This window comes from Manacus candei, unplaced genomic scaffold (assembly GCF_025592945.1).
Source record: "Manacus candei isolate 608988 ecotype Guabito, Panama unplaced genomic scaffold, ASM2559294v1 h1tg000053l, whole genome shotgun sequence".
Lineage (NCBI taxonomy): Eukaryota > Metazoa > Chordata > Aves > Passeriformes > Pipridae > Manacus > Manacus candei.
In genome coordinates, this window is record NW_026138101.1 from 913,365 (window position 1) to 938,723 (window position 25,359).

At 41.6% G+C, this 25,359-nt stretch overlaps 1 protein-coding gene across 1 annotated transcript; it reads left to right on the forward strand.

The window, feature by feature from the left end:
- The first annotated feature begins 4,598 nt into the window (after positions 1-4,598).
- Positions 4,599-21,345, forward strand: KCNG4 (potassium voltage-gated channel modifier subfamily G member 4). The gene is made up of 3 exons (XM_051801767.1): positions 4,599-4,703; positions 5,566-6,365; positions 19,862-21,345. Exons 2-3 carry the CDS (start codon positions 5,616-5,618, stop codon positions 20,651-20,653), a joined length of 1,542 nt encoding a protein of 513 aa, XP_051657727.1. The 5' UTR covers positions 4,599-4,703; positions 5,566-5,615; the 3' UTR covers positions 20,654-21,345.
- Positions 21,346-25,359: the final 4,014 nt, after the last annotated feature.

Sequence of the window (25,359 nt, forward strand, 5' to 3'; positions counted from 1 at the left end):
GTAACTCACCTAACAAGAAATGGCCCCTTTTAGTTTCCATCAAACTTGACAGAAATAAAAAAAAGAAACTTTTACAAAGACCAGGATGAAAATAAGGAATAAAACACTGCCAGTGATATGTGACTCAGTTTTCCAGGACAATTTGTGGCACATCAGGACCATGGATCACTACTGGGGTTTCCAAGGGCAGAGATGAACTAGAAATATATTATGAAAGTGCTTAACAAATCAAGGGTACCCATGGCCTGATTTAACACATATTCCTGAGGATTGCAGCATTATTCTACTGGAATCAATAATGCTGCAACTTGGTAAGACTTGAATAATGAAGAGGTGAATCGAGTCCTTTACTGTCAATTTAATTATTCATACAAACTAGGCATTTGGCAAGAAAGGGTGTTTCTATTGCTCCATAAAGATAAATTATGAGGAAATAAACAGGAACATGAAACAAACATTGTTGGACTGAATAAAATGTTGGAATAAATCCTTAAAGTTTACATTGCCATGTGTAATATCATAATTAAATGAAGAAAACAAGGCTGAGCTATTCTTTATGCCCAATGAGTAACAGAGGGATCTGAAAAGATGCTGAATTTCCATGTAAAAAGGCTATCTGAATCCAATTAATTCCAGAAATGCCAACCACCTGTGAACACAATGGAAGCATTTAAATGAATTTTTGAGTGTTAAAATGCTCTTTTCAATCCTACGAATTTATTTTTCAAAGAAATGAAAAATTTTTTTATTTATTTTAAGCTTTTACATGGCACAAACATAAAGAACCTGGGAAAAGCCAGGCCTATACATTGGCTGAGGTTTAGAGAAGAATTAGACAGACAGCAGGCAGACAACGGGCTATGCACTCAACTGATAAAAGAAACAACATCCAATGATTTTGTGATGAAATTGCACAGACTGACGATTCAGCACTGGGCTATTTTCTAAGCCAATGAATGAAGACAGTGCAGGGTTTTAAAATTAATTTCTTTTCCTTATTTTTTTTTTGGTCCCCTTTTCGGTGCATTCATGTTTCCTTAAATAATGATTTTTATTTACATTTTTGTTTTCTCTCTGATTTTAAAAGCCTGAAATGCACCTTGTGTTATAGATTCCAGGCAAAACAATTATCTTTGTATTATACTTAAGGGTTACAAAAAGCCCAGTTGGGAAGGAAGGAAGATTGACAACAGGGTCTTTATTAAATTACATGAAGCATCTCTGAGTGTGCAGCCTCCCCCTCTGTGAGATTGCCCATTATATACAGAGATCATTGGTCTGGAATATATATATATATACATACACACACAGATATAATCAGATAATTCAGCTCTTTTTTTGCTGTTGTAACAGAGAAATATTGTCAAGTAAGTAGTGCATGATCAACCCAACCTAGTAGAGCCCAAGGTTCCTCAGCATAAGAGCATCTCCACAGAGTCACACCAGTAGCTGCCACATCATCTATCAAAAATCTTGGGAAAAATAGACCAGGAAAAGCACATACATTGTGCTAAAATATCTCCCTGCTGCCCAGAAATGTGTTTCTGTGCCAGACATTGGATGTCCCTGGTGGACTTTCCTGGCTTAAATTTCTCAGTCCTTTATCTGAGTACTTTACACTTTGGGCCATCACAACTCCATGTGCCCAGAAATTCTGCAGTTTTAGTAAGTGCTGTGTGAAAAACAACAACAACACAAACAAAGTATCTCTATATTCTGTATTTATCTGCTGCCTGATACAGGATTCTGGTATAATTGCAGAGAATAAAATAAAGGAGAAGAAATCACAGGTGAGCAAGTGACAGCGAACATCCCTTCTGTTTCCCATCTCCTACAGCATTAACTATTATCAATACCCAAATACCAGTCCTGCAAATGCTATAATTACTGAACTATGGAAGAAAAATCTGCTCACTTCAATGGATGCCTGCACCAGATTCTCCTGTGTGTGTCCCAGGGAGAGGATTTTAACTGCACCATCACACCCACTGGTTTTCAAGACAGCTGGGGAAGCACCACCTCCTTCTGCTCAGCTTTCCTCTCAGCAGCACCTCGTCCTTGTGCAATGGGAATGAGAGGCAGGTCTAAACCAAATTACAGTAGAATGGCAAAACAACCAAAGGAGAGAAACAGGCTTGTCATTCATGTCAACAAAGAGATGAAACATATGGAAACTGCATTTAATGCATAAAAGGTATGTAAGGAGTTGATATGAGCAGATGGCTAAGGAGCAAGGAGAGAGCAATTCCAGAAACTGTGAGGGAAATAGAGAACAGAGAAAAAGATTAAGGATTATGAACTTCATCTTGAAAAGAAAAAAGGGAATTTAACAGGAAAACTACAGCAGTAGCTATGAAAATTAAAAAAAAAAAAAAAAAAGTGAAAAAACACATCAGCAGAGGTTAGAACTGAGACAGGAATATGCCTTTCCCATCTGGGGGGAGATATCAATTTTGTGGTGTCAGCATTTATAGTTCTAGATGCTCCACTGCTGAGGGGGATCTCCCACAGACATGGCAGCAGCTCTAGGGGAGCAGAAGCAGAGAACGGCCAGGGTGGAAGGACAGTTTTGGGGTGAGTTACATGTTTGAGACCTTCAGATCTGGGTTAAGGGCTTGACTTCCTCAGACACTAAATTAAGGATTTCTCTTTTGTGTGCCTTCATCTCCTGTTAATACAATCTAGATAAAAGCATTCCTGTCTCATTTATGAAGACAGAAGACTCTTAAGGACTGTCTGACAGATATTTGTACAATTCCAGTCAACAGTGAGGTCCTGATCTAGCTACAGACACAGCTGCAGATCCCGATAAAGCAACTGTTAGAATACCCAGTACTGAAGCCTTAAAAACTAAAATCCACGTATTTCTTGATAAATAGGTATAGCACTCAAATCACTCAATTGCATACAATAATTTCTCTTTTTATTTTATTTATTCACCTTCTTGTGAACTGGTTTCAGAAATATAACCTTTAACAACACCACGCAAGGACTTCACAAGGTAAGAAGGAAATGTTAATTGCTTTTATCCTTTTGTGAAACAATCCATCCAAAGTTAATTAGAATAGGTTTGCTTTTTCTTTGCAAAAACAATCCATAAGAAAGACTGATAGGCAGAGCAAACTGCCAGAGGTGGTAGGATTTAAGTGATTTTGAGCTACGCTCCCAGAACTCAGGTGCCTTCAGGCATCTATCTGGTCTTTCTCTTGGATGGTATAATTAGGACTTGAGTGAAAACCCCAGTGGTGAAGCCTGATAAGAAGTTAATCTTCTGGACACCACGTGGGCCAAGAGAGATGTGCCAAAAAGTCCAATTAGCAAAGGCTTCCCGTCCCATAACCTTGCTCAGCACTGACAAACAGCCTCAGCACCCACTGCCGAGGTGAGTGTGGTGGTGCACAAACCCCACACACACCACACCACACCTGCACCTTGTCCCCACACTGCTGAAAACCAGCTCAGTGATCCCAGCTCATCACACTTCTCCACACAACCTTCACACTCACTGCGGGACACAAAAATCCCACGGATTCACACACCTCTCTAGGAATAGGATTCACCTCAGTGCTTTCAGCCCCGCTGGGTACAGACACAAGCTGAGGCATTTGGGAGCACCACAGAGGGTGCTTGTCAATAGAACCTCAGCCCAGGTTTACTGAACCCTCTGACTGAGGCCAAGCAAGCAGGATATGGGTAAAATCCGTGTCATCCCAATTACAGACCGAGGCAGCTCAAGACCCGCTGGCAATACAGGACTCAAAAGCATTACAGCAATCTCAACCCCCTACAGCCATGCATGAGTAAAGTGAGAAAAGGATAATGTTTGATTTCCCATCATCTGTAAAGAGGAAAGTACTTGGCTGTTGGAAAACACTGCAGATCTGGAAAAGGGACTGCTCAGCACCTGTGCTTTACAAGCCAGAGACCCTTTCTTTTACAGGAGGAAAGCATTTCCTTGGTAGCCAAAGGAATGCTGAGGCACAGTATCCATGCACCCAACAAACTTCCCTTTCTTTCTAGGGATATTAGAGAGCAAAGCCCAGTTTCATGGGGGATGAAGGTCATGGAAACTGCCTATGGGGAATTTGACTGGTGTCTCCAGCCCAAGCAACTGTAGCATGTCTATGATGGAGGGAGTTAATAGACACTGGAATTGTTTTATCAAGTAGATTTGCCAGAATTTACTGATTATTAAACCTCATTAGTCGGGGACTTGTACTCCATGTTCTTACCCAGTTGCTGCCTGCTGCCTGCTGGATAGATGGAGGGATGCTGCAGAGATTATTTCTAAGCCCTTCCCCCTTCCCTCTCCCCTCCTCTTCCAGGGCCACATTGGCAGTCCCGGGGGAAACAGAGGAGAGACAGGGAGAGGGCAGGATCCACCAGCTCTCACTCAGCACATTTCACCAGGAAGCCCCAGGAGAGGAGCTGCCCCTCGGGACACCGCCTCCCTTGCAGAGGATCTGTCAGTACAACATATGTTACATGAACACACGCGGCTGTTCTCCCCGTCCAGGAAAGCAGGAAAACAAGACGAAGAGCAGAGAGACTGCCATCTCCGGAGTGCTCTGGTGATTTTTTTACACGCAAACAATACTGTAAAACATCCCCAGGTGTTTGTGCCGGAGCAGCCGAGCGGTGGGCGGGATGTGCTCTTCACCTGCGGGGCAGGCGGGCACCCGGCAGCAGCACCCGGAGCGCTGGTAAGGAACTTCGCGGAACTTTCCTTGCAATTCTTGCACTTTGGGATAAGAATAAGAAATGCCTTTTAATCTTTAGAGCTGATGAACAAAAGCAGGGATTTGTTCCTGAAAGGAGGGAAGTTAAGGAAGGGGTGAGTGTTTCAACTGCTTCCTCCCTCCAAGCTGATAAAACACTTTCTGCCTGTGTAGCAAAGTTTTCTTCACGGTGAGCAAACGGTCCCTCTGTCTTCTCGGTAATTTGCAGTGACACGAGGTCGGGTTGATAAGAATAGTCATCATTTACGCAGCACTTTTCCACTTAAGGAATTTTATAAACCTCTAGTAGCTAATCCCTGCCATACCCCCGAGAGGCAGAGCCGGCGTGCAGGGAAGGAAAGAGGAATCACAATCCGAGCAGTCAAGTTAAAGCAATTAGGAACTTTGCATCCAGCTGATGGCAGGTAATTGACCACTCCATCCCTAATAACTATTAAGCAGCTTAGTTGAGTTAGAGCGTGTTTGAGGGTTTATGGAAATAACAAAGCAAAGCGGCAACTACCGGAAAACAACGATCTAACGATGCCTGAGATCTGCTCCGGGAAGAGCCCGATCTGTTCCCGGCTGGATCTGCAGGCACCCGACCCTCTGTGATAATTATGAATGAGGCTGTAGCTCCTCTGTGCCTGTGTTGCCAGACAACCAATGAGGCTGCAAAGCAAAGCTCATTCACAGGCTGCAGGTTTCAGGAAGAAGCACAGAGGTGACTTTTACTTACAAAACAGGCACTCAATTTTGTGATTTAGGAAAGTAGCTGGAAACACCTTTTGTCTTGCAATAACCTCTGCTATGTTTTCTCCTCCTTGCTGTATCTTCTGGCTGACAGATACCCCTGCTCTGATGCCGTTTCGGATGTCCCGGTGAGAACTCTTAGAGATGCCTATTCTCTCCAGAGGCAGTGACCAAGACTATAGTAACATTAGCTACAACTCCTGTAATTCCTTGAGCCACTTCATCCCTATCTGTGTGGAAACCCCTTCTGTCAAAGGGGTCCATTACCAGAGAGCCAGGAGGATTTACCACCCTGACCAAGTCTCTGCGGCCGATCTAAAGACAGAGATCATGATAAATGTTGGAGGCATGAAGTACCTGCTGCCTTGGAGTACTTTAGATGACTTCCCTCTGACCAGACTGAGCAAACTAAAGCTTTGCAGCAGCTACGAAGAGATAATTCAGCTGTGCGATGATTACGATGAAGACACCCAGGAGTTCTTCTTTGACAGGAACCCCAATGCTTTTGGGATGATTGTCAGCTTCCTAGCAGCAGGGAAGCTGATGCTCTTAAGAGACATGTGTGCCTTGTCTTTTCAGGAGGAGCTGAGATACTGGGGGATTGAGGAATCCAACCTGGAGAACTGCTGCTTTCGGAAACTGTTCCAGAAACTGCAGGAGTTGGCCGAGATCCGCAAAGAAGAGGAACTTCGGAGGAGCAAAGAGGCTACGTGTGTCTTGGATGAGAAAACCAGATTTGGACAGTTTATGAACAGACTCAGAGATATGGTAGAAAATCCCCAGTCAGGACTCCCAGGCAAAGTCTTTGCTTGTCTCTCCATCCTCTTTGTGGCCACCACAGCTGTAAGCCTTTGTGTCAGCACAATGCCGGACTTAAGAGCTGAAGAAGACAGGGTAAGTCAGTCCTTTTTAACTGGTCTAACTACAGAACTAATGAAAGTCTGTACCAGAAAACACAATAATGGCTTAAATGGGTTCTATCTTTTTCGAAGTGATATTGGGAATAATGTGAACAAATATTGTACTAATCTTTTAACTAAAATACAAGAAAGCTTCTGGACAGAACAGATATTTCAGCTCTCCAAAAAACCACTTTTTTCCTTCTTAGGAAGCAGTTGCCAGTATAAGATTAAGTTGTTAGCACTGAGACTCTCTAACTGAAATTGTGGAGTTTTCAAGATGCTTTATTCTCTAGTTACACGAAATGTCTCATTTGGACACATCAGCTACAGAAATATTTTCCTCTGACATCCTTACTTTTAAAACAGCTGGGTATCTTCCTTTGTGATTAGACAGTCAAATCTTTAAAGAGGAAGAAATATTCATTAACTTTTATTGTTACAATGTTACATTCCAATAGCTGCATAAAGATTAAAGGATGAGAGACAGATTAAGTGTATTTGCAGATACTGATATTTAAAAGCTGTGCCTCCAAAAATCATAATTCCATGCTAACTGAATTCTGTATGTGCCCACATATATATGTACATATTTTAGGAGTAATGCCAAACACTAGCTGAAGTGCTAACTGCATTTAAACCCTCCTCAAATAAGTTATCCACATTAATTCAGGGCAAATAAATCAAGCCTGTATCATACATTAAAGATCTCTATAACATTGCTGTGAATATTTCAGCATTTAAAAGATTTATTTTTCTAATGATAAAACAGAGGAAAGTAACAATACAAAGTTATTGCAGATGTGGTAATGTCCACATTCATCAAATAACCTTGACTAATCCCTGTAATGAATCCTGTGCTTCATTTGCAAACTGCCCTTTCAAAAGTGCTGAGGAAATCCATGTGAAATAAACTCCCTGCCCCAACCACTGCTGTAAGATAAGACGCCCCTCAGAGTATCATATATCGATGAATAAAGTCATTTTTACATTTATAGCACAGCAGAGTGTGCACAATACAAAAATCTGTGTATGTTTTACTACCCAAGCCATGAGTCGAAGCAGCACATCATGGTGAAGATGTGTCATGATATTTGATGTCTTTGAATACAACTAAGGACTGCACAGGAGGCTGAAATCTAAGATCATTTCCATTTTAACCCCTTGAATATTAACTTACACTTGCATAGGGAGACTATAAGGAATAAGCCTGATGCTCTTGCAGCCTTGCACAGCTATTACTTTTTGGCAGGAAAAGCTGTTATCACTGTTCCAATAATTCTTCCGAGGAAGTACTTTAAATATAGAACATCCTTCTTAGAGATGTACAAACATTACAAACTCTGCTCCAGCAAGTGCTTCCTACTAACTTTGTTAATGGAAGTAGCCCAATGCTTTTTATCCTAATTTCCCAACCACTGCAGAAAAAGCTTTTATAAATACTTCCCATGCAGAAGAACAAGTACATGATGTTTCAGAGCTCAACCAGAAGTAACATGTTGCGTGTTTTAAAGATAATTAACCGTAAGTTAGAAAGGGAAGCTCGCTGAGGGTTATAAGTGTATCTGTAGTGGAGCTGCTGTTCCTGGATTTCCTATAAAACATGGATGACATTACTACTTAGAGATTTGCATATATGTCACTACTTTAAAAACAAGCAAACTGGCATGAAACAGCCTCAAAAGATGGAATGTTTAAAGTGCAGGGGAGAGGATAAAGGATGAACTTGAGCAAAGGACCACATTTGTCCAAATATTTGGAAGCATCCCATAGTTTACACTTAACAGCAACAGCCTAATGCACTTTGTCACTGAGTCCCAGAAGCACAGAACAGAGTATTAAAAGTCCTATTACTTGAATCATGTGAAATTATGCCATAGAAAACATAGGGGAATATACAAGACAAAATACTCATGGGCTTGTGGAAAGCAGAGAATCTGAACTACTAAAGAGCAGGTTTTTTCATCCTTACTATTCCATCCCTAAATTCTTACCTTTCAACACCTGAGATTTTCTTACTGGGATCTCAAAAGAGAATTTTGGCTATAACTGGACAAATAACTCCATGAATTTAATTGACTAAAAATAGTACTTGGCTGCAGCTGAGTCATACTTAGGCAAATTGTAACTCCAGGTTGATTTGTAACTCAAAACTGTTCACTGATCTCAGAAAGTGATTCCAAGATGAGAACATATTTACCAGCAACCAAGGACAGGCATTCAGAATCTGAAATTTTGGCTTTTTGGGCTGAACACAGTGGTGACTCAATATCTGCTTGCTCAGTGACAGAAAACAGTCAAATTCCTTCCCAAAGTTTCTGAACCACCTGTGATTTCACATCTGAATTCTATCCTGAGGTTTATTAATTTCTGAGTTGAAGCTTGGCAAGACCTCAGTGGCAAATGTGCTTACAAGTACTGCAAGGATCTATTTTCCAATGTCACTAACGCTGGAAATTGAATTTATCCATCCTGAAATACAAACAAAAAAAGATTTACCTCTGATGCACATGTACCACTCTAGGGTCCTGTTTCTCCTCATCACAGACACGTTAAAGAGTGAGAACTGGCTCAAGGAGAAGGATTAGAATCAAAAACAAAAAAAAAAAGAAAAATAATACAAGGTGACTTCCACTTCACTCACTTTGCTCAGAGGCTGCTGATCCCACCCTGCAGACACATCAAATCCCTTGTCCTTTCAGCAGCTGCTAAACCAGGTCTGCTCAGGAGGGAGAAAAGCTGCCTGGGCAGGCAGAAGAGCAGACAGGAGTCCTCACTATCCGAGGGAAAGTGAAAACTCCAGTCTCTGGGAGAGGGATGGCAAGGAGCCAAGGAAAGAGCATCTGCATCAGGGAAGCCCAGTCACCCTGGCAACCAGAGGGGAGGGAAGGATCCATCTCCATGGGCAGCAGGGAAGGGAGGGGAGGGTTTGCTTAAAGGCAGGAAAACAGCTGAAAGTAAAATAAAGAAGGAGTTGCTATAACTGATACCATGCACACACTTCAGAATATGTCAAATGCCATTTAGGAACCTCCTCGTTAGAGATATGAAAGAAAAATATGGATTTGGGCAAGCAGTTCTGTAAGTGAGTATCACATGTGCACCTGCCATGAATCCCAACCCAGAGTGAGCAGTCCCAGCAGAAGGAAGCCAAGAGTTCAGGAAAACTGTAGGGCAGCAAATAATTAGCTCTAGTGATGTCAATTTTAAGTTTGACCGTGAAATAAATATACAAAAGGCTAAGGAAAGAGGAGTCATCAAAACAACCAAAATGTCACGTTTTCCAAGAGTTATACATCCTTGTCCTTGATATTTGCATTTATTCTTTGTGGAGATCAAACAGTCTTTGGTAAAGAAGCAAATATAATATCACTAAAATACAGCAATCAAGGCACATGTGTATGTAAAGGTAGAAAAAAGGCATATTTGGAGATAAACTGTTACTGATCTGAATGGGCAGCCTGAGAAAACTAAAAATCTGAATCAGAGACCACACACATAGAGGATAATAAAGATGAAGGGACAAAATACACCAGTATTGCCCTTAAATGAAGAAATTAAGATCATTCCACTAGAGACAAGGCAAAAATCCCATCAAAGTCCCCCCAAAGCCCCAATCCCACATAAGAGTTACAACCAGGATCCAAGAGGTGTAACTGCAATAGTCACTGCTCAGCACATCCAAGCCAAAGGGAAAAACATCCTTACACCAGGGAACTATGGAATTAAGCCACTGCAGAAGAGTCTGGAGGGGCAGAACACTTTGAAGCACTCTTGGGATTTTCCTGAGGATGAGATATTTCATTTAATGAGTCCCTAAAATTGGCGTCCTCTCGAGAAATGACTCAGCAGAAAGGACCCAGTGAGGTCTTTGCTTCGGGAAGGCAAGGAAATGAAGGTCAGGGGGAAGAAGAATAATAAAAAACCCCAGATATTTCCCTTCCCTGACCTTGTTAAGACTATTTTTGTATTTGCTCTTTACTGACCTTGAGAAGGTTGTAATTGCTGTAGGTATTGCATGGAACCTAATGAAACACAAACCACAGAAGCTGCAACCACTGTTGTCTCATGAAGATTTTATCTTGAAACTTAGAGTATTCATTTTTTTTTTTAAAGCTTCCATTCCTGGAGTAATTTCATTATTTGAAAATCTAATTCCTTTTCGAAGAGTAAGTTTTTGGTCTGTGGTTGCACTTAGAACCCAGAAAGCATAAACGCATGTAAAGAACCCAATACTTAAAGTATAGAACCACTTCTAAATTTTTTTTTTCATTCTGCACCATTATTCTGGAGGCCCTGACTTATGCTTTTCAATGTTTGATATTGCTGAAGTTGTCTGTATGACACTGAAGCCAGAATATTTTGCTTGTACACTGGAGGAAACTGCCAAGAAACACATTTTCTTTAAAAATGGAATAATTTTACTTTACAGGGGAAAAAACAATTTATTTACCTTACTGTGAAGAGAAACAAAATCTAGTGCTCATTTACAAGTGTAAGACTATAAAGAATATGTCTACATGCCCATCTATAAATATACTGGTATATACATATGACTTGAAATTACTTGGAACAAAATAAAGCTGGATGTTCTTTGGGTTTATTGCATTGGCTCAAGCACATTATTCTGTGTTCTTATCAGGTCACCTTCTGTGGACACTCCCTCTCCTAAATTATCTAGGCATCTAGTACAATTCTGATTTCTTCTAAGCATTTTGATCAGCAAAGAAAGTATTGCAGCATTTTAAAGTTGGAAAATGTGCTTCACTGAAGCCCCCAAACCCTCCTGGTCTAGGTGTACTCTGCACAGCAGAATCCAGCCAATTTATTTGCTTCATGGACTGAAGGAGTTAAATTAATAATGACTGAGGAAAGATGAAATAAGAAGCCGTTAGATCAGAGTATTCAAGCCTAGGACTTCGAAATATATATATATATAAATTATTGTTTAATGGGATCTACCCTTTTTTTTTTGAGGCATGGATGTCACTCAGTAATGCTAAAGGATTGGACCTTGAGATTGTACTCTTACATTAACACTCTGATTTCATAGTTCCACGTTACAAGTAACTATTTTCCAAGCATCTGCAAAGAGAATTGCATATTTCAGCATTAAATCTATTATGTACAACATAGATAAAGCTCATATTACTTAAGCCCTGCTCTCCACAACCAAAGAAGGCACTGCCGGGGCGGCCACTGCTGACCCTCTGCGTCCCAGAAAACAATTTTCTTCAGAAACTTGGGGCACTCCAGTGAGGAAAAGGGCTCTACACAGCTTTCCAAAGCTGGCTCTGCCAGTCCAAGGCCCAGTGTTCAGAAAGCACAATTAGACATTATTAGTTTGCCTGATGTTCATCCAGTTTTGGCTGTGTCCCAACAGCACTAAGTCTCCGAGCCTTGCACACCATGCTGGGGGGACACCCAGCTGTTCCAGCTGCTGGGCAATATATGATTTAGTAAATCCCTTCTTTGGGAAGGTGGGTATTCCCTCTGAGGGAGGTGCTGTATCTCTGGAAAACTCTATTTGAAACCGATGCATCCTCCAAGTTGCTAGCAATAATGCCACAAGTATTAAACATAATGTGTGCTGTAGAAATGCCTCTTTTGCTATGATGAAAATCTCTGAGGACTTTTCAGTCTGCTGCTGCAGTCAAATTCACAGTCTGGTGTTTGAATTCTGAGCCAAAAAAAAAATCATAGAACGGTTTGGGTTGGAAGGGACCTTAAAGATCATCTGATTTCCACCCCCTGCCATGGGCAGGGACACCTTCCACTAGCCCAGGTTGCTCCAAGCCCCACCCAACCTGGTCTTTAACACTTCCAGGGATGGGGCAGCCACAGCTTCTCTGGGCAACCTGTGCCAGGGCCTAATTTCTAGTTATAAAATCTAATTGTGAATTCCATTGCAGCATCAGGGCTTTGAACTGCGTACGTTGTGTTCATTCCCACAGTGTCAGCACCTCCTGTTAGCATTAGTATTTTCCCTTATAACAGATTCAACCATACTTGAGACCTCTTGTAAAGCCTGTACTACACAGATACAAAAAGGAGTTTCTGCTCCAAAGAATTTACAGTGTAGTAAGAAAAGAAGCAGAGAAGAAACAGTAACAGGGCAAATGATTTGACCAGCAGCAAAACTGTCAGTTGAAGGTCATCCTCTCAAGTCCCAGATAAATACCTTGTCATTTTGAATATATTGCTCTTCACAGTTACAAAATTAAGTCTGTGAAATTTCTTACTAGAAAAACAAGAAAAAGATCATTCTTCCACACCTTTCTCCTAACACAAACACTTTGGAGTCACCAACTGGTTTAAATCAAATTCAGATTCTTCAGATTGATTCTCGCAGTATTTGCAGAATAAAGACCCAAGCTCAAAAGTTAATTGAAATATTTTATTTTAGTTACACTTCTGCCCCAGAGGACATAATTATGTGTTGGACACAGAGGTAATAATTTCTTTCTATGTTCTAACGTCCACATTAATACAATCCCAATATTAGTTCAGTTTCCTCAAATGTTCTAGTTGTAGTAACTGTTTCCATAAGTCCAAGCTTCTTTCCCATAAAGCAGAACGAGTGGGAACTCATTGTGTGCTCAGAATACGCAGCACTCCTTTAACAGGCTCATCATCCTCTAAATCAGGTTACAGTCTCTTTCTCAGCAGGCTGTAACCGCCTGTTTTTACTGCATCAGTCTGAAACTGTAAATCCATGTGCTGAAGTGATCCATAACACAGGGTTTTCAAGCTCTCCCTAACCCTCATTTGATTCAGCAGAGCATGGTTTAATTATTCCAATAGCAGCGGCAATGCGGCCGCAGTGATTCAGCAGTACCTGCAGCACTGCAGCTGGGTCCCACAGCTCAGGTATGCAGGGAACACACCCTGGCATGACACTGCCTAACAGAGTCATCCCTTAACAGCCAAAAGGGATTTCTCCCCTGTACCTGTTCATTTCCTGCTGCCAGCTGGGATAAGAACAGCCTGGAGCTGGTTGGGTACCTCAGTTCCCTACATCGAGGTCTTGGTTTGCCTCTGCTCCTGCCTAAACCACTCTCTAGAATTTACAGCCTCCCCCTCTATCCCCATTACCTTGGAGCTGTGGGCAGGCAAGAGTAAGAGTCAAAGCTTGTTTTTCACTATGCTATTAGTTTGTATTTTTCCCACAGAGGGAACTGCTTGGGGAAAAGCTGTAGACCAGGATGCACTGACCAGGGATAACCTTGAGAAGAGCAAAAGGCTGGAAAACAGCCCCCTGCCCAGGAATGGCAACCTTGAGCTTAGAGAGGGAAATTCCTGCTAGTTTTGCTTCTAAATCCTCCACACAGAGGGTTGAATGTTTTTGGACAAAGGGCCAGGCTGCAAGAAGAGCAGCCTTGCTGGGATAAGTGCTGGACAGCACAAGCTGGCAGAAGGCAGGTCGAGAGCCACAATACAGGCTGATCCCATCTGCTGCCACTTCAGTGGACACTGGCCTCTGTCCACAAAACACTGGATCAGAGGAAGGATCTGAGCAGTAACTGGCTGCACTTGACTGTGCCAAACAAAATCTGGACCTGCCAGGGTAAATTTAGCAGATGTGAATCATGACCTTGCACAAACCACGGGGCCAGGCGTGTTTCTGGTGTGAAGGATGATGTTCTGGCAGCCTGAACTTTGACTGCAGAGTGTTAAGAAGGTCCTGTGTTTAAGGAAACTTCTTTAGGACTCCAACGGGAGTCAGAATCAAGAACATCAAGCATATTGCTCTGTGAGCTCCTTCCCTGCTTTGTTTTGGGCTGTTTAGCCCAGGTGACTGAGCACCAGAAGAGCCTTTACTCGAAGCAATCACTGCTGCATCTCAGGCAGATCTGGCTGGGAAGAGGATTTAGACCCTTTCAGTCCATTGCTCATCTGTGCTATGATGATGAGCCAGCTTGTTTCCATAAACATACCCTGGGAACAACAGTGTTTGCATACAGTGGTTCAATCATGGCTTCTGGCTGGGTTCAAGGACTTTTATCAACTTGGCTTCATAAATAACATGAGATGCCTTCCTCCTAAGTGTGCTGTGTAAGCAGCATATCTACATATTGCTGATGCACATGTTGATTTCCACTCTAGAGCTCTGAATATATAAAGCTCAAAAATATTAAACTACGTGTATGGCATGATTCTGAAATAATCCATATACTGATCAAGCAGGGCTTGTTAGCAAAGTGTTCTACAAGCATTGGAGGAGCTTTTGCAACTTAACTAAGAAATAGATTGACACAAAAAACACTTGGTATCACTTACACCATCCTGAGCAGTATTCACTGGCAAGCACAGAAAGGAGATAGTGAGAAATGCTGTAGGTTTCCCTCTTTGACATCTCAGACTCCAGCCTGTTTATAGACCGTGTGAAATCACAAATTACACTCCACAGAAAACAGGTTCAGATTGCTGTCAATAAACTTCCACTTAGAGTCAGTCACAACAAGGGTAGAAAGTTGGTACCTATCCAATTCTATCCTCATACAGCTGCAGCACTGCAGTCCCAATATAACGGGAATAACAGGATTTCTTTCTGCAATTCACCCCTAATTAAGAGGGACAAAAGGGTAAACATACATTGCAAAAACTGTTGAGGTAAATCCTTGGCAGATCAGGTAATATATAATATAGATATAATGTATAATTCAGTCTCCCTGGGCATTACCAAAATTATCGATGCATGTAAAGATATTATTTTCACTAGATGAGATTTATATCTCTTCTAGTTTAGGTTAGTGCTGCATAGCTCTGAGATCTGATTTTGTTTATTATCCTCAGTGTCATTACACTTTAACTAATGTTTTCTGGTGAACTAAGAGAGTACTTGGCCAGGAAATGAGGCATGTGAGTGGCACATAGCTCAAGCCCATTTAGCTGGGATTCACAACTGGTGAATAAATTTCTATTTTGGAAACTCACCCATGCAATTGAGGGCTGAGATTTAACTGTCACACATTACTCTGGAGGAGCTGAATTCCTGAACCTCAAATCCTTTCCAGAAAAGGTACTCCAAGAAAGCTGCAGTAACACTTACCAGAGTCACAGTTTCCCACTGTTACAATTATTACATCATATGTACAATATACATATTGTCCTTACACAGATCCAGGTGGCTTAAACTTTTTTGAACAGTGTACACTAAAAACAAAAAAAAGTGATGGAATTCTTTATCATAAACTGGATATAAATTTGACTCTGTAACCTGCAGCTCACCCACACTTTAAAACTGCATGGCCAAACTTCATAGAAGAGCAATTCAGCTTGATTATAGAACACACCTCCTTTGGCTCAGGGAGCTGAAGAACAAGGGGGAATGGCTTTAAACTGAAAGAGGGTTGGTTTAGATGAGATATTGGGAAAAAATTCTTCCCTGTGAGGGTGGAGAGGCCCTGGTACAGGTTGCTCAGAGAAGCTGTGGCTGCCCCATCCCTGGAAGTGTTCAAGGTCAGGTTGGACAGGGCTTGGAGTAACCTGGGATAGTGGAAGGTGTCCCTGCCCATGGCAGGGAGCTGGAACAAGATTCCAAGGTTCCTTTCAACCCAAACATTCTATGAAGCTCTGGAGTGGAAAATAGAAGCCAGGAGGTTTGCCTTGGGCACCTGTTTCCTCAGGCTGTTGGCACTGGCCTAACTGGACTCAGCACTGCTGTTCTTATATTTTACTATGTACCTATTTTTTCATATCTGAAGAGAAGTTAACAAAAATATCCTAAAATGAACAATCTCAGTCTAACACTGTGAGCTCCAGCTCATCAGAGAACACAGAAAATAAGCCATTACCTTATACAGCAATAATGAAGAGGAAGCTTGAATTGCTTATTATCTCTGATGGTACAGGAGTTTGAAACAACTCCTTTGCTTCTTTGAGGTGGTTTATAAATTTAAGAAACCACTCAATATTTCAGGCATCAGGCTCAGTATATATCTTTTAGATACAAAATATTGTTTCCTTCACTGCTGAGCCAAACGCTCATTTCACACGTAAGATCAATACCAGGCACTCATTTTATGACATTTATATCACATGAGGCAGAATTTCTGCCAGAGGCAAGTTCCATAAGTCCTGATGAATTCTTGCATTGTTGAAAAGTAAATCTGCAGGATGAGTAAAGAGTTATATACTTGCTCACCACTGGCTCTGTGATAACTCTTCTCCCATCAGAGCTCATGAAGGTTTCAGTACTGATTGATGCTACCATAGAGTAAAACATGTGGAAAATACCCACCCAAAATATGCTGTTGTCAGTTATAAATAAAACCTCACCTTCCCCCCTTGTTCACAGTCAGCACTATACTGGCTTGGAGCTTTTACAGCTTCCACTACACTCATGGTACTTCATGTTGAAAACTGCAGGCAGGAAAAGAAAATGGTCAGTGAGAAACTGGACTGAAAGATATGAAAATAAAATTCTGCTCCAGTTAATGGTGAGGAGTTTGCTGTGTTTTGTGTTGGCAGGCCCTGAACACTAAAATTTCCCAAGTGGATTTGTTTTGTTCAGAAAAAAGAAATATATGGAAGTTGTTGTGGCAGAGAAATTTCCTTATTGGCCATGTAGGCAAAAAAACTCTCTTTCATGCATCAGAATATTTAGGCCATAATTTGACAGTTCACTGAAAGTAACTAATGGGAACATGGTGTCAACAGCAAATTTGACATCTCTCATGGCACAGAGGTATCAGTATTTTGATAAGAACATAGATTTGAAGTCTGTATGTTATTCTGCCTGTTCTTCAGACAACAGTCATAAGTGGAACATAAGCCACTGAGTTCTAAAAATCCTCAAAAATACTGGGAGAAACAGAAATTGGCCTTGGTAATTAATATTTCCTCTTCCCCCCCCTCTTATTCCAAATTTTGCTGCTTTTGAACAGGATGTTCGAAAGGACCAAGAAAGTTTAAAGAGACTGATATTAGAGAGGGATATTCTATACAAATCATATAATTAATATTACATAATATACACAAATGTTCCTAATATATTAAACTTGCCCGTACAAACTCATTGCATGAAATCTATCTCCCAAATGTGAAGTCAACGAGCACATTCTCATTAAACACCATAGTCAGACACTGTGATATTTTCACTCTTTTTGTTGCTGCAGCAGAAAAAGGGACTGTGGTTTCATAGAGTGATGTGGAAACATTTCTGAAATGTCTTTTGCAAGGTACATAAAAAAGACAAAGTGTGCTAAGAGTGGAGAACTCCCTATCCTTTACATGCACAACTATGCTCAGAGGGAGAATAAAATGCACAACAACATTCCTGAAAAGTTTGATCTGAAGGATGCTTATATCTGAAAAAAGGAAATACACATTTAGGAAGCTGCCAGCACAAATTGCTTTCTCTAAATATATGTAACTTTCCATGGAGAGGACTGAGGCAACTGAGGATGGCAAGAAAAAAAAAAAATCTCCCAACCAGTTCTTGCAATGCTACACCTTGAAACTACACAGTTAAAAAAACACCCTGGATCTTATTGGTTAGAACTTCCAGCAAACAAAATTTCTTTTCTATTTTTCAAGGAAGAAACAGTGAAAGCTACACGATGATCTGAGAGCAATGTCACCTGTAAATTTATAAATGGAAATAAATAACAGATGCACTGGAAATTCAGCCCAGTTAACAAAAAATAAAATAAATCTTGATGGGAACAATGAATAATTCACAGGCCACATCACTGGAGTGACCACAGGCGGGTCTGTGCAGGGTCCAGGCTGTACTGTACAAATAATTTAGAGCTCAGAAAGAGTGAGCACTGCATAACACAAGTGCTGATTGCAGGCAATCTCCTGCAGCCCAGTCAGCAGCTCTGCAAACATCAAGGTACTCCAGCACTGCCACAGCCCTGACTGCAAATGGAGCCAGAACCTGATCCTGCAAGTGGGGCTCTGGTAGGGCCAAGACTTCAATACCTCTTGTGGTGTTTGCTTTTAGAGGTAAATTGTGAACTTGACAGTTTACTGTGCAGAAAGGAAAATCCCCCAAATGGTGCTACAGAGCTAAACTGTTCTGAGGGTTAGACAGGGTAAATATATCCCTAAGGGAAATGTTGCCACTTTACCAGGGGAACCTCAGGTGGCCAAAGCCATAACCACTGCCTGAACAAAAAGACTTGTTACCCCTGAGTGCAGCAGGAATTCTAACACGAGGTACACTCTAAAGCCCACCACACTGCACTGCAGAGAGTAACTGAACTAAATTGGTATTTGATTAGTAGTAGGGGTATGTGTTTCCTGCAGTGCTTTTAATCAATATTGCTCATGAAATTTGGCTGAAAATGGCTAAATTCCAGACACAGGCCATCAGGAAAAGTGCAGACAAAAGCCCTGACTTCATTCTTCAGAGGTTACAAAAAAGCCTTTCACAAAACAAAGGGTCTGCAGATATTTCTGAATAGCACATGGCCACTATGTTCTCCCAAAGAGGTTCTTTCTCTGCACAGATCTTCCTTCATCGTCCCCAGTTCTGCTTGATCTTCTGCAGTTGTGAAGATGCCAGAGATGCAAGTCCCTGTTCTGCAAGAACATGAGAAGACTGTTGAACCTTGCTAAGCCTTCACGTATCAAAGTTGCAGCTGAAAAGAGACATGTGCTAAATCCAAGTAGCATCAAAATCTCAACTGAAATTTGCACCTCCTACATTTGGGCTTCCTTGAACATGCAATGACCACCCATATTGTGAGTCCAGCCTGGAATTTCAAAGGGTTGTGATACTGGTCAATCCCTTTCTCTGGTTCCCAGTTACAGCTGAGATTTCTCATCTTCACCAGAAATCCAAACCCCAGACAGTGGATTTTGATTACATGATCTGCAAAGGAAAGCACACAAGGCTGCTTCAAAGTCAGCCAAAGTCCATGCAAGACTCCGGTTCAGCTGGTTTTGGATTAGAGCTGCAATCCCAATGTTTACACTGGTGCAAGAACTTGAACAGCAGCATGCCACTGTGAGAATATCATGAAATACCTGTTAGGTGGAATTTTTCAATAAACTTATTCCCAACACTTAAAAACTAAAAACCCCATCATTAGTCCCATTATAAGACAAGGGTTATTAACCCTGAGTATTTTATTTCTGTGTATAAGGACAGGAATATATCTGTACAGGCTTATAAATTAGTCAAGTTTAAATTGACTTCTGTTTGAGATCGGAAAGTGAGACTTACAGGATGCATGCCAGGAGTTTATACAGAGGTGGGTTTTATTCATTTAGCCTGGAAGAAGCAGTCTAATAAAAATAATAATCATCTAATAATAAAATAAGCTGTGAGAAAAGTCTGTTCATTTAAATATTTCACATGCTAGTTATTCTCTGCACACAGCTGAAAGATGGCTTTCATACAACTACCTGCTGCTGGGATTTGTTTATCTCTGATGCCAGTGACTCAAGCAGATCCATATTGCTTCTCCCTTGGTGCTTTTGGTTGCTGGTTCACAGACTGTTCTTTTGTTTAACTCTCTCTTTGTTTTGTGTCAGGGTGAGTGTTCCCAGAAGTGCTATTACATCTTTGTCATAGAGACCGTCTGCGTGGCTTGGTTTTCCCTGGAGTTCCTCCTCCGTTTCATCCAGGCAAGGAGCAAGTGTCAGTTCTTCAAAGGACCCCTGAACATAATTGACTTCTTGGCTATTTCCCCCTACTACGCTTCCCTCATCTTCTCGGAGGACGACTCCAACGAGGAGGACGACAGGCCAAGCAGCAGCAGCAACACGTACCTGGAGAAGGTTGGTTTGGTGCTACGGGTTCTACGTGCCTTGCGGATCTTGTACGTCATGCGCCTTGCCCGGCACTCCCTGGGCCTGCAGACCTTGGGCCTCACAGTTCGGAAGTGCACGCGGGAATTCGGGCTGCTCTTACTCTTCCTGTGCGTGGCTGTCACTCTGTTCTCTCCTTTGGTTTACCTGGCTGAGAACGAATCCGGGAGGGTGCTGGAGTTCACCAGCATTCCCGCCTCTTACTGGTGGGCCATCATCTCCATGACCACCGTGGGCTACGGAGACATGGTCCCACGGAGCGTCCCGGGGCAGATGGTGGCTCTCAGCAGCATCCTCAGCGGGATCCTCATCATGTCCTTCCCTGCAACATCAATATTCCACACATTCTCCCACTCCTACTCGGAGCTGAGGAAGGAACACGAACGGTTGCAGTCGCAGCTGAACAGAGCTAAGAACGCCAACCACCCCGGCGAGAGCAACACCTTCAACGAGACAGACAGCCTGATCCTGGAGGAGCAGGCATCTCCCATCAAATACATCTACACAGGGAACTGAGCCTGGCTCTAAAGCACTCCCAGGTACACATCAGCAAAACACACAAAGCAAAGCATCAGCATAGGTTACAGCACTGTCATCTCTCCTGGCGTAGGTAATAAGCAGCAGTCAGCCCAACACAGCCAGCTCCGGCAAATCCCCACGGAGCTGGAGGTTGGGAGAAGGTCAAAAGTCAGTTTATTCAATAATAAATACTCCTTCTCTGTGACTAACAAGAATGAACTTTGTCTCTACCATCATGTATCTTGCTGAATACCTAATAACAAACCAGCTTCTGTTGGCACAAACACACTCGTTATTTTATTTGCCTTCGAGTTTCCAATGTTCTTGCAATTAATATCTTGAGCCAAGCATTAGAACGCATTCTTTGAGGGCTGGTGTTGTTATACAAAGTTCATCCACCAGGCACACAGATAAAAATCTCAATTCTGTATCTAAAGCCAGTAATATGCTTAAAATAAAATGACTGTATGTGACAGCTTTCAAAGTTTGCCTGTAGCCAGATGATCAATCTATAACTAACAAACTGCACTGCTATTGTATAAAACAGTGTTTGCAAGAGCATTTGCTTGAAATGCAGCCACAGTCTGCAGACTGTAAAAGTATCATACTAGACAGCAAAAGTCTTCAAATTTCTTTTTCACATATTTATTTAAAATAATAATAATGAAGAATAAAAAAGCCCAGGCTTATTGATCACATTAAAAAGTGTTGGTGTTATCTTTTTCACTGGATGATGATAGTTCCTCTAGAAGAAAGCTAAAAGATAGACTTATTGAAAATGAGATAACTCAGAAGTATCCAAAGGTATAAATAGTAAAGAATGAGGTAAATGATTGCTAGAGAGGCAGTGGGAGTGATTTCCTAATGCTAATGAAGATGTCCCTTTTGGGATGTCCAAGTATAGCCAGAAGGAAGCAATATGAATATGCAGGAGTCAATGCTGCTTCATGGGACAGTCTGGGTGGTCTTGTATAATTTGAGCTTTTGGATGGTGTGAACAAAGTTGGTGAAAACCAAGTCTCAAAGGCCAGGTGTGCACAGACACCTGGGTGTCCAGGCCCACATCACTCACAGCACACAGACAGTGCTGTTGACACCCCCAGGACATTGACACGCCGAATTTTGGGCATGTATTTAAGCATGGAGATTAATCAAGGCCTAAATTAGTTTTTAATCAGATTTTCAGCTTTCATTATTCCATTTCTTAAACCTCGCCAAGGTCCCCACGACTTTGGGACGGAGCAAAGCTCAGGGAAGTGACTGTTCCCTGGAAGCAGCTTTTGGCAGGCACCGTTCCCACAGCACGGGGCACTCTGGAGCCCGAGAGACACTTCCAGCATTGACCCTTCTCCCACCTGGACACACAAACACAGGCACTTGCAGAGTTCTGCACCTTCCTGCAGGCATTTGGTGTTCAGAAACTCTCCTCCCCGAGCTGCACAGCTCAAGTACAGAAAAGCACAGTTGTTGGCACAATTGGGATGACGTGACTGGGATTAATCTCACGGGTTTATCTTGCTATTGACCTTATGATTCAAACCAGAGGAACTGTAGCAGATTATAGATGGGATGTTCCAACACAAGTGGAACAAGTTGACATTAGATAACAGGCATTTATGTTTGCCACACAAAGGGTGGAATTTCTCCTGGTTTATTCTTAGGTTGCTCTGATTTTTTTTTATTATTTTTATTTTTCACAATTAGCATTTATTTTTTTGCCAGGAATTCTCTACTGAGATGGCAAACCAGGCAAAATCCCACCCTGATCTGGACACAACCCAGACCTCTGCAGGGTCCTATTCATGGTGATGGCACCTGCATTTCTCTGGAGAGTCTGCATTTCTTTACAATTAAATCCAGTTTCTGAGGCAAACCAACTGCAGACTGCCACAATACCCAGCCCACTTCTGCCCCTCTGGTCTGGCAGACCCAAACCAGTGCTTGTTTCTGCTGACTGGGGACTGCTGGGACACATATCCTGATGCAGAATAGCTGCACCTTTTGACAGACATTTCTCCCCACTGACACACAGTTTGGAAATACAATCAGGTAGGACAACTGATTGGTTTTTTCTAATTAACAATTGCCTTGTTAGCTCAGGAGTTAGTTCAACATGGTCCCACAGAAAATCAGCCCAGCCTGTTGTTCTAAACATGTAGATAGCTGGAAAAATATTGGGGATTTTGCTGCTCAAGTCCTTGTAATGTAGGTGGGACTCTGGACATCAGATGCTTCTAAAAATCGCAGCAATCCAAACCCTGACTCGGTCAAGTGTTTAAGCTTGTGTAAGTTCTTCCAAAACTCAACCCAAGAATGTGCTGAAACACAGAGGTAACACAAACAAGCAAATCACCAATGTCTGACAGGGAGGTGAGCGTTTGTATTTTCAGCAGAACCAGGATCATCACACATGTCCCTGATTCTAACTTAATCTCCTCCTATAGCTGGGTCTGGGCTGCACCAGCTTTCACAGAAAACGTCCTGCATGATTCATTATGTTACTGGGGAGGGAAAAAATATGTTGAGAGGAACATTTAGTGCCCGTGTAACTTAGCTGAGTAACAAATTCAGAACAAGCTGTTACAATTAGCAGATATTGTTGTTGCCAAGATCATATCATTTCATAACCAGATTTAATTAAAAGAGCAGTTTAGATGCCTGGCACCCAGCTTCTCTTAGTTCAAAGCCTTTTCCCTGAACCTAAATCCCAGAACCAGCAGAGGAACAGCACCCATCACCCAAGAGAAAGCAGGTTGTTCAGACCTTACCAATGTATTACGTCTCTTTTTAAGCTTCTAATTGCTACTCTGGCATAGCAACGACTCCTGTTGCTGTAGGGAACTGTAAAAATCCCCACCAGGCTGCTTTTTTGGAAGTTGATAGACACCCTGCTCTGCAAGCCAGATACAGACACCGGAGTGTGGCAGAATCACCTGGAAACAAACACAGCACAGGAGCCTTCCAACTGCTCTGACTGGCAACCAAAACACAGTGAGTGGGTTTTGATCACGGGCTAAAAGCACATTTTCTATGATCTTGAAATTGCAGTGGGGGGGGAGACCTTTGCTCTGACCTAGCTCTCATTTCTTCAGGCATTCTGCAGATTGTTTCAGGTTTCTCTGCAGCCCTGATACCTCCCAGCTCCTCTCCAGCTGTTTCTCCTTTTTGACTTTCATTGGTTCCTCTGGCAGAGAAACATTACATAAGATGGACATATTGTTATTTCAGTAATGAACTCCCATTAGTTTCATAAGTTGAGTATTTTATTATTCCAGCCTGCTGTTAGACCCCCTGAAAGTTGCTTTTCACCTGCCTTTGGCAATCTGAAGTTTGCATCCAGTCACTAACATTCACAATATAAAATTACCTACTTTATTATTTAAGTCACATATATTCATTAGAGGGAACAGTACATTATTTTAGGAGCAAATTGCAAAAGAATTCACTAAGTGTACTGCACATTCTAGGCATTAATTATAGCAGAACTATTTAAAACTTGCACTGGTCAATAATTTTGTTTCAAACACGTCCAAACATTCTGCAGTTATTTTGATCAATTAAGCACATCTGCTGACAGAAGTTAAACTCAGCATGACCCTTCTGGTTTTATTCCCAATGTAAGATTTTCCTCCCTCTTTTTTTTCTTTTTTTTTTTTTTTTTTGTTCAGAAAATTATTTTAATACATTGCAGTAATCTATAAATAATGATGAAAACCTACAAGGTCAGGGAAAGGAAAAGCACAGCACATTCCCTGAAGGAGCATTAGAAAGTTTTAACTTCTACAAGTAATAAATTATGTGCCACATGTTAAAGTTAAAACTAAAAAAAGGCCATGTTTCCTAAATGGAATCTGGTTTCTGCATGGTAAAAAGTGAGATATTCCAGCACATTTGACTCAAAGAATTAAATTCCTCCTTCTGAATTGTTTCTTTCTGTGGCAATGGGTGAGCTGAGCTATACAGGGCTTTAACCTCTCCCAGGTCCCAGCCATGGAAAAATACCCAGCTAAGCCCTAAGAAAAAGGCTGAAAATTTGGTTAGGAAGCTCCAGTTCTTAACTTTCAACATTAGGATGAATACTAATACTCTGGGTTACTTTATTTTTATTTCTGGATGACTAAATTGGTACTCACAAAAAAAAAAAAAAAAAGATGAAGAGAAAGAACTAAGGTGTTTCCCCTCCCCTTGTGCTCCTGTCTTTACCGTTTTCCTTCTGATAGGAGATAGCTCTCAAAACCTTACTTTCCCCAAAGTTTAGTGTTCCTGTAGTTCCCTTATGCCAGTGGAAATACAGAGGGGAAAAAAAAACCTAGCCAAAACCTACTGCACTCTCAGAAAGATCTGCATTTAGAGAAGTACCACAGAAAAGTACCGTGTAAAAAATCCAAGCCTAGATTATCAGCACTAAGCAGAAGTGCTTAAGGAGCACCTGAGCAGATTATTGCAGTAGATTCAGCAAGAGGGATAAAAATCCAGCTGGGATTTCCTTATTTCCATACTTGATTCCTGCCCTAACTACAGCAGTTGTAAAAATCAAGCACATATCTAAAAGGGAAGGGCAGTAAAAGGCCCTTCAGGTGTTTCTCTTCACATACAGCTTGTTATGTCATCAGTAATAAGTAATAAAACATAATCATCCTGAAACAACACCTCCATATTTGAATATTATATGAAAAGCTTCAGGCCTGAAAATTTTGTTTAAA

What these genes read in the sequence shown, in the direction of transcription:
- KCNG4 (XM_051801767.1), top strand. Translation starts at nt 5,616, where the DNA reads ATGCCTATTCTCTCCAGAGGCAGTGACCAAGACTATAGTAACATTAGC. An exon ending in TAAGAGCTGAAGAAGACAGG is followed by an intron (nt 6,366 to 19,861) that starts GTAAGTCAGTCC and finishes GTTTTGTGTCAG; the next exon opens with GGTGAGTGTTCCCAGAAGTG.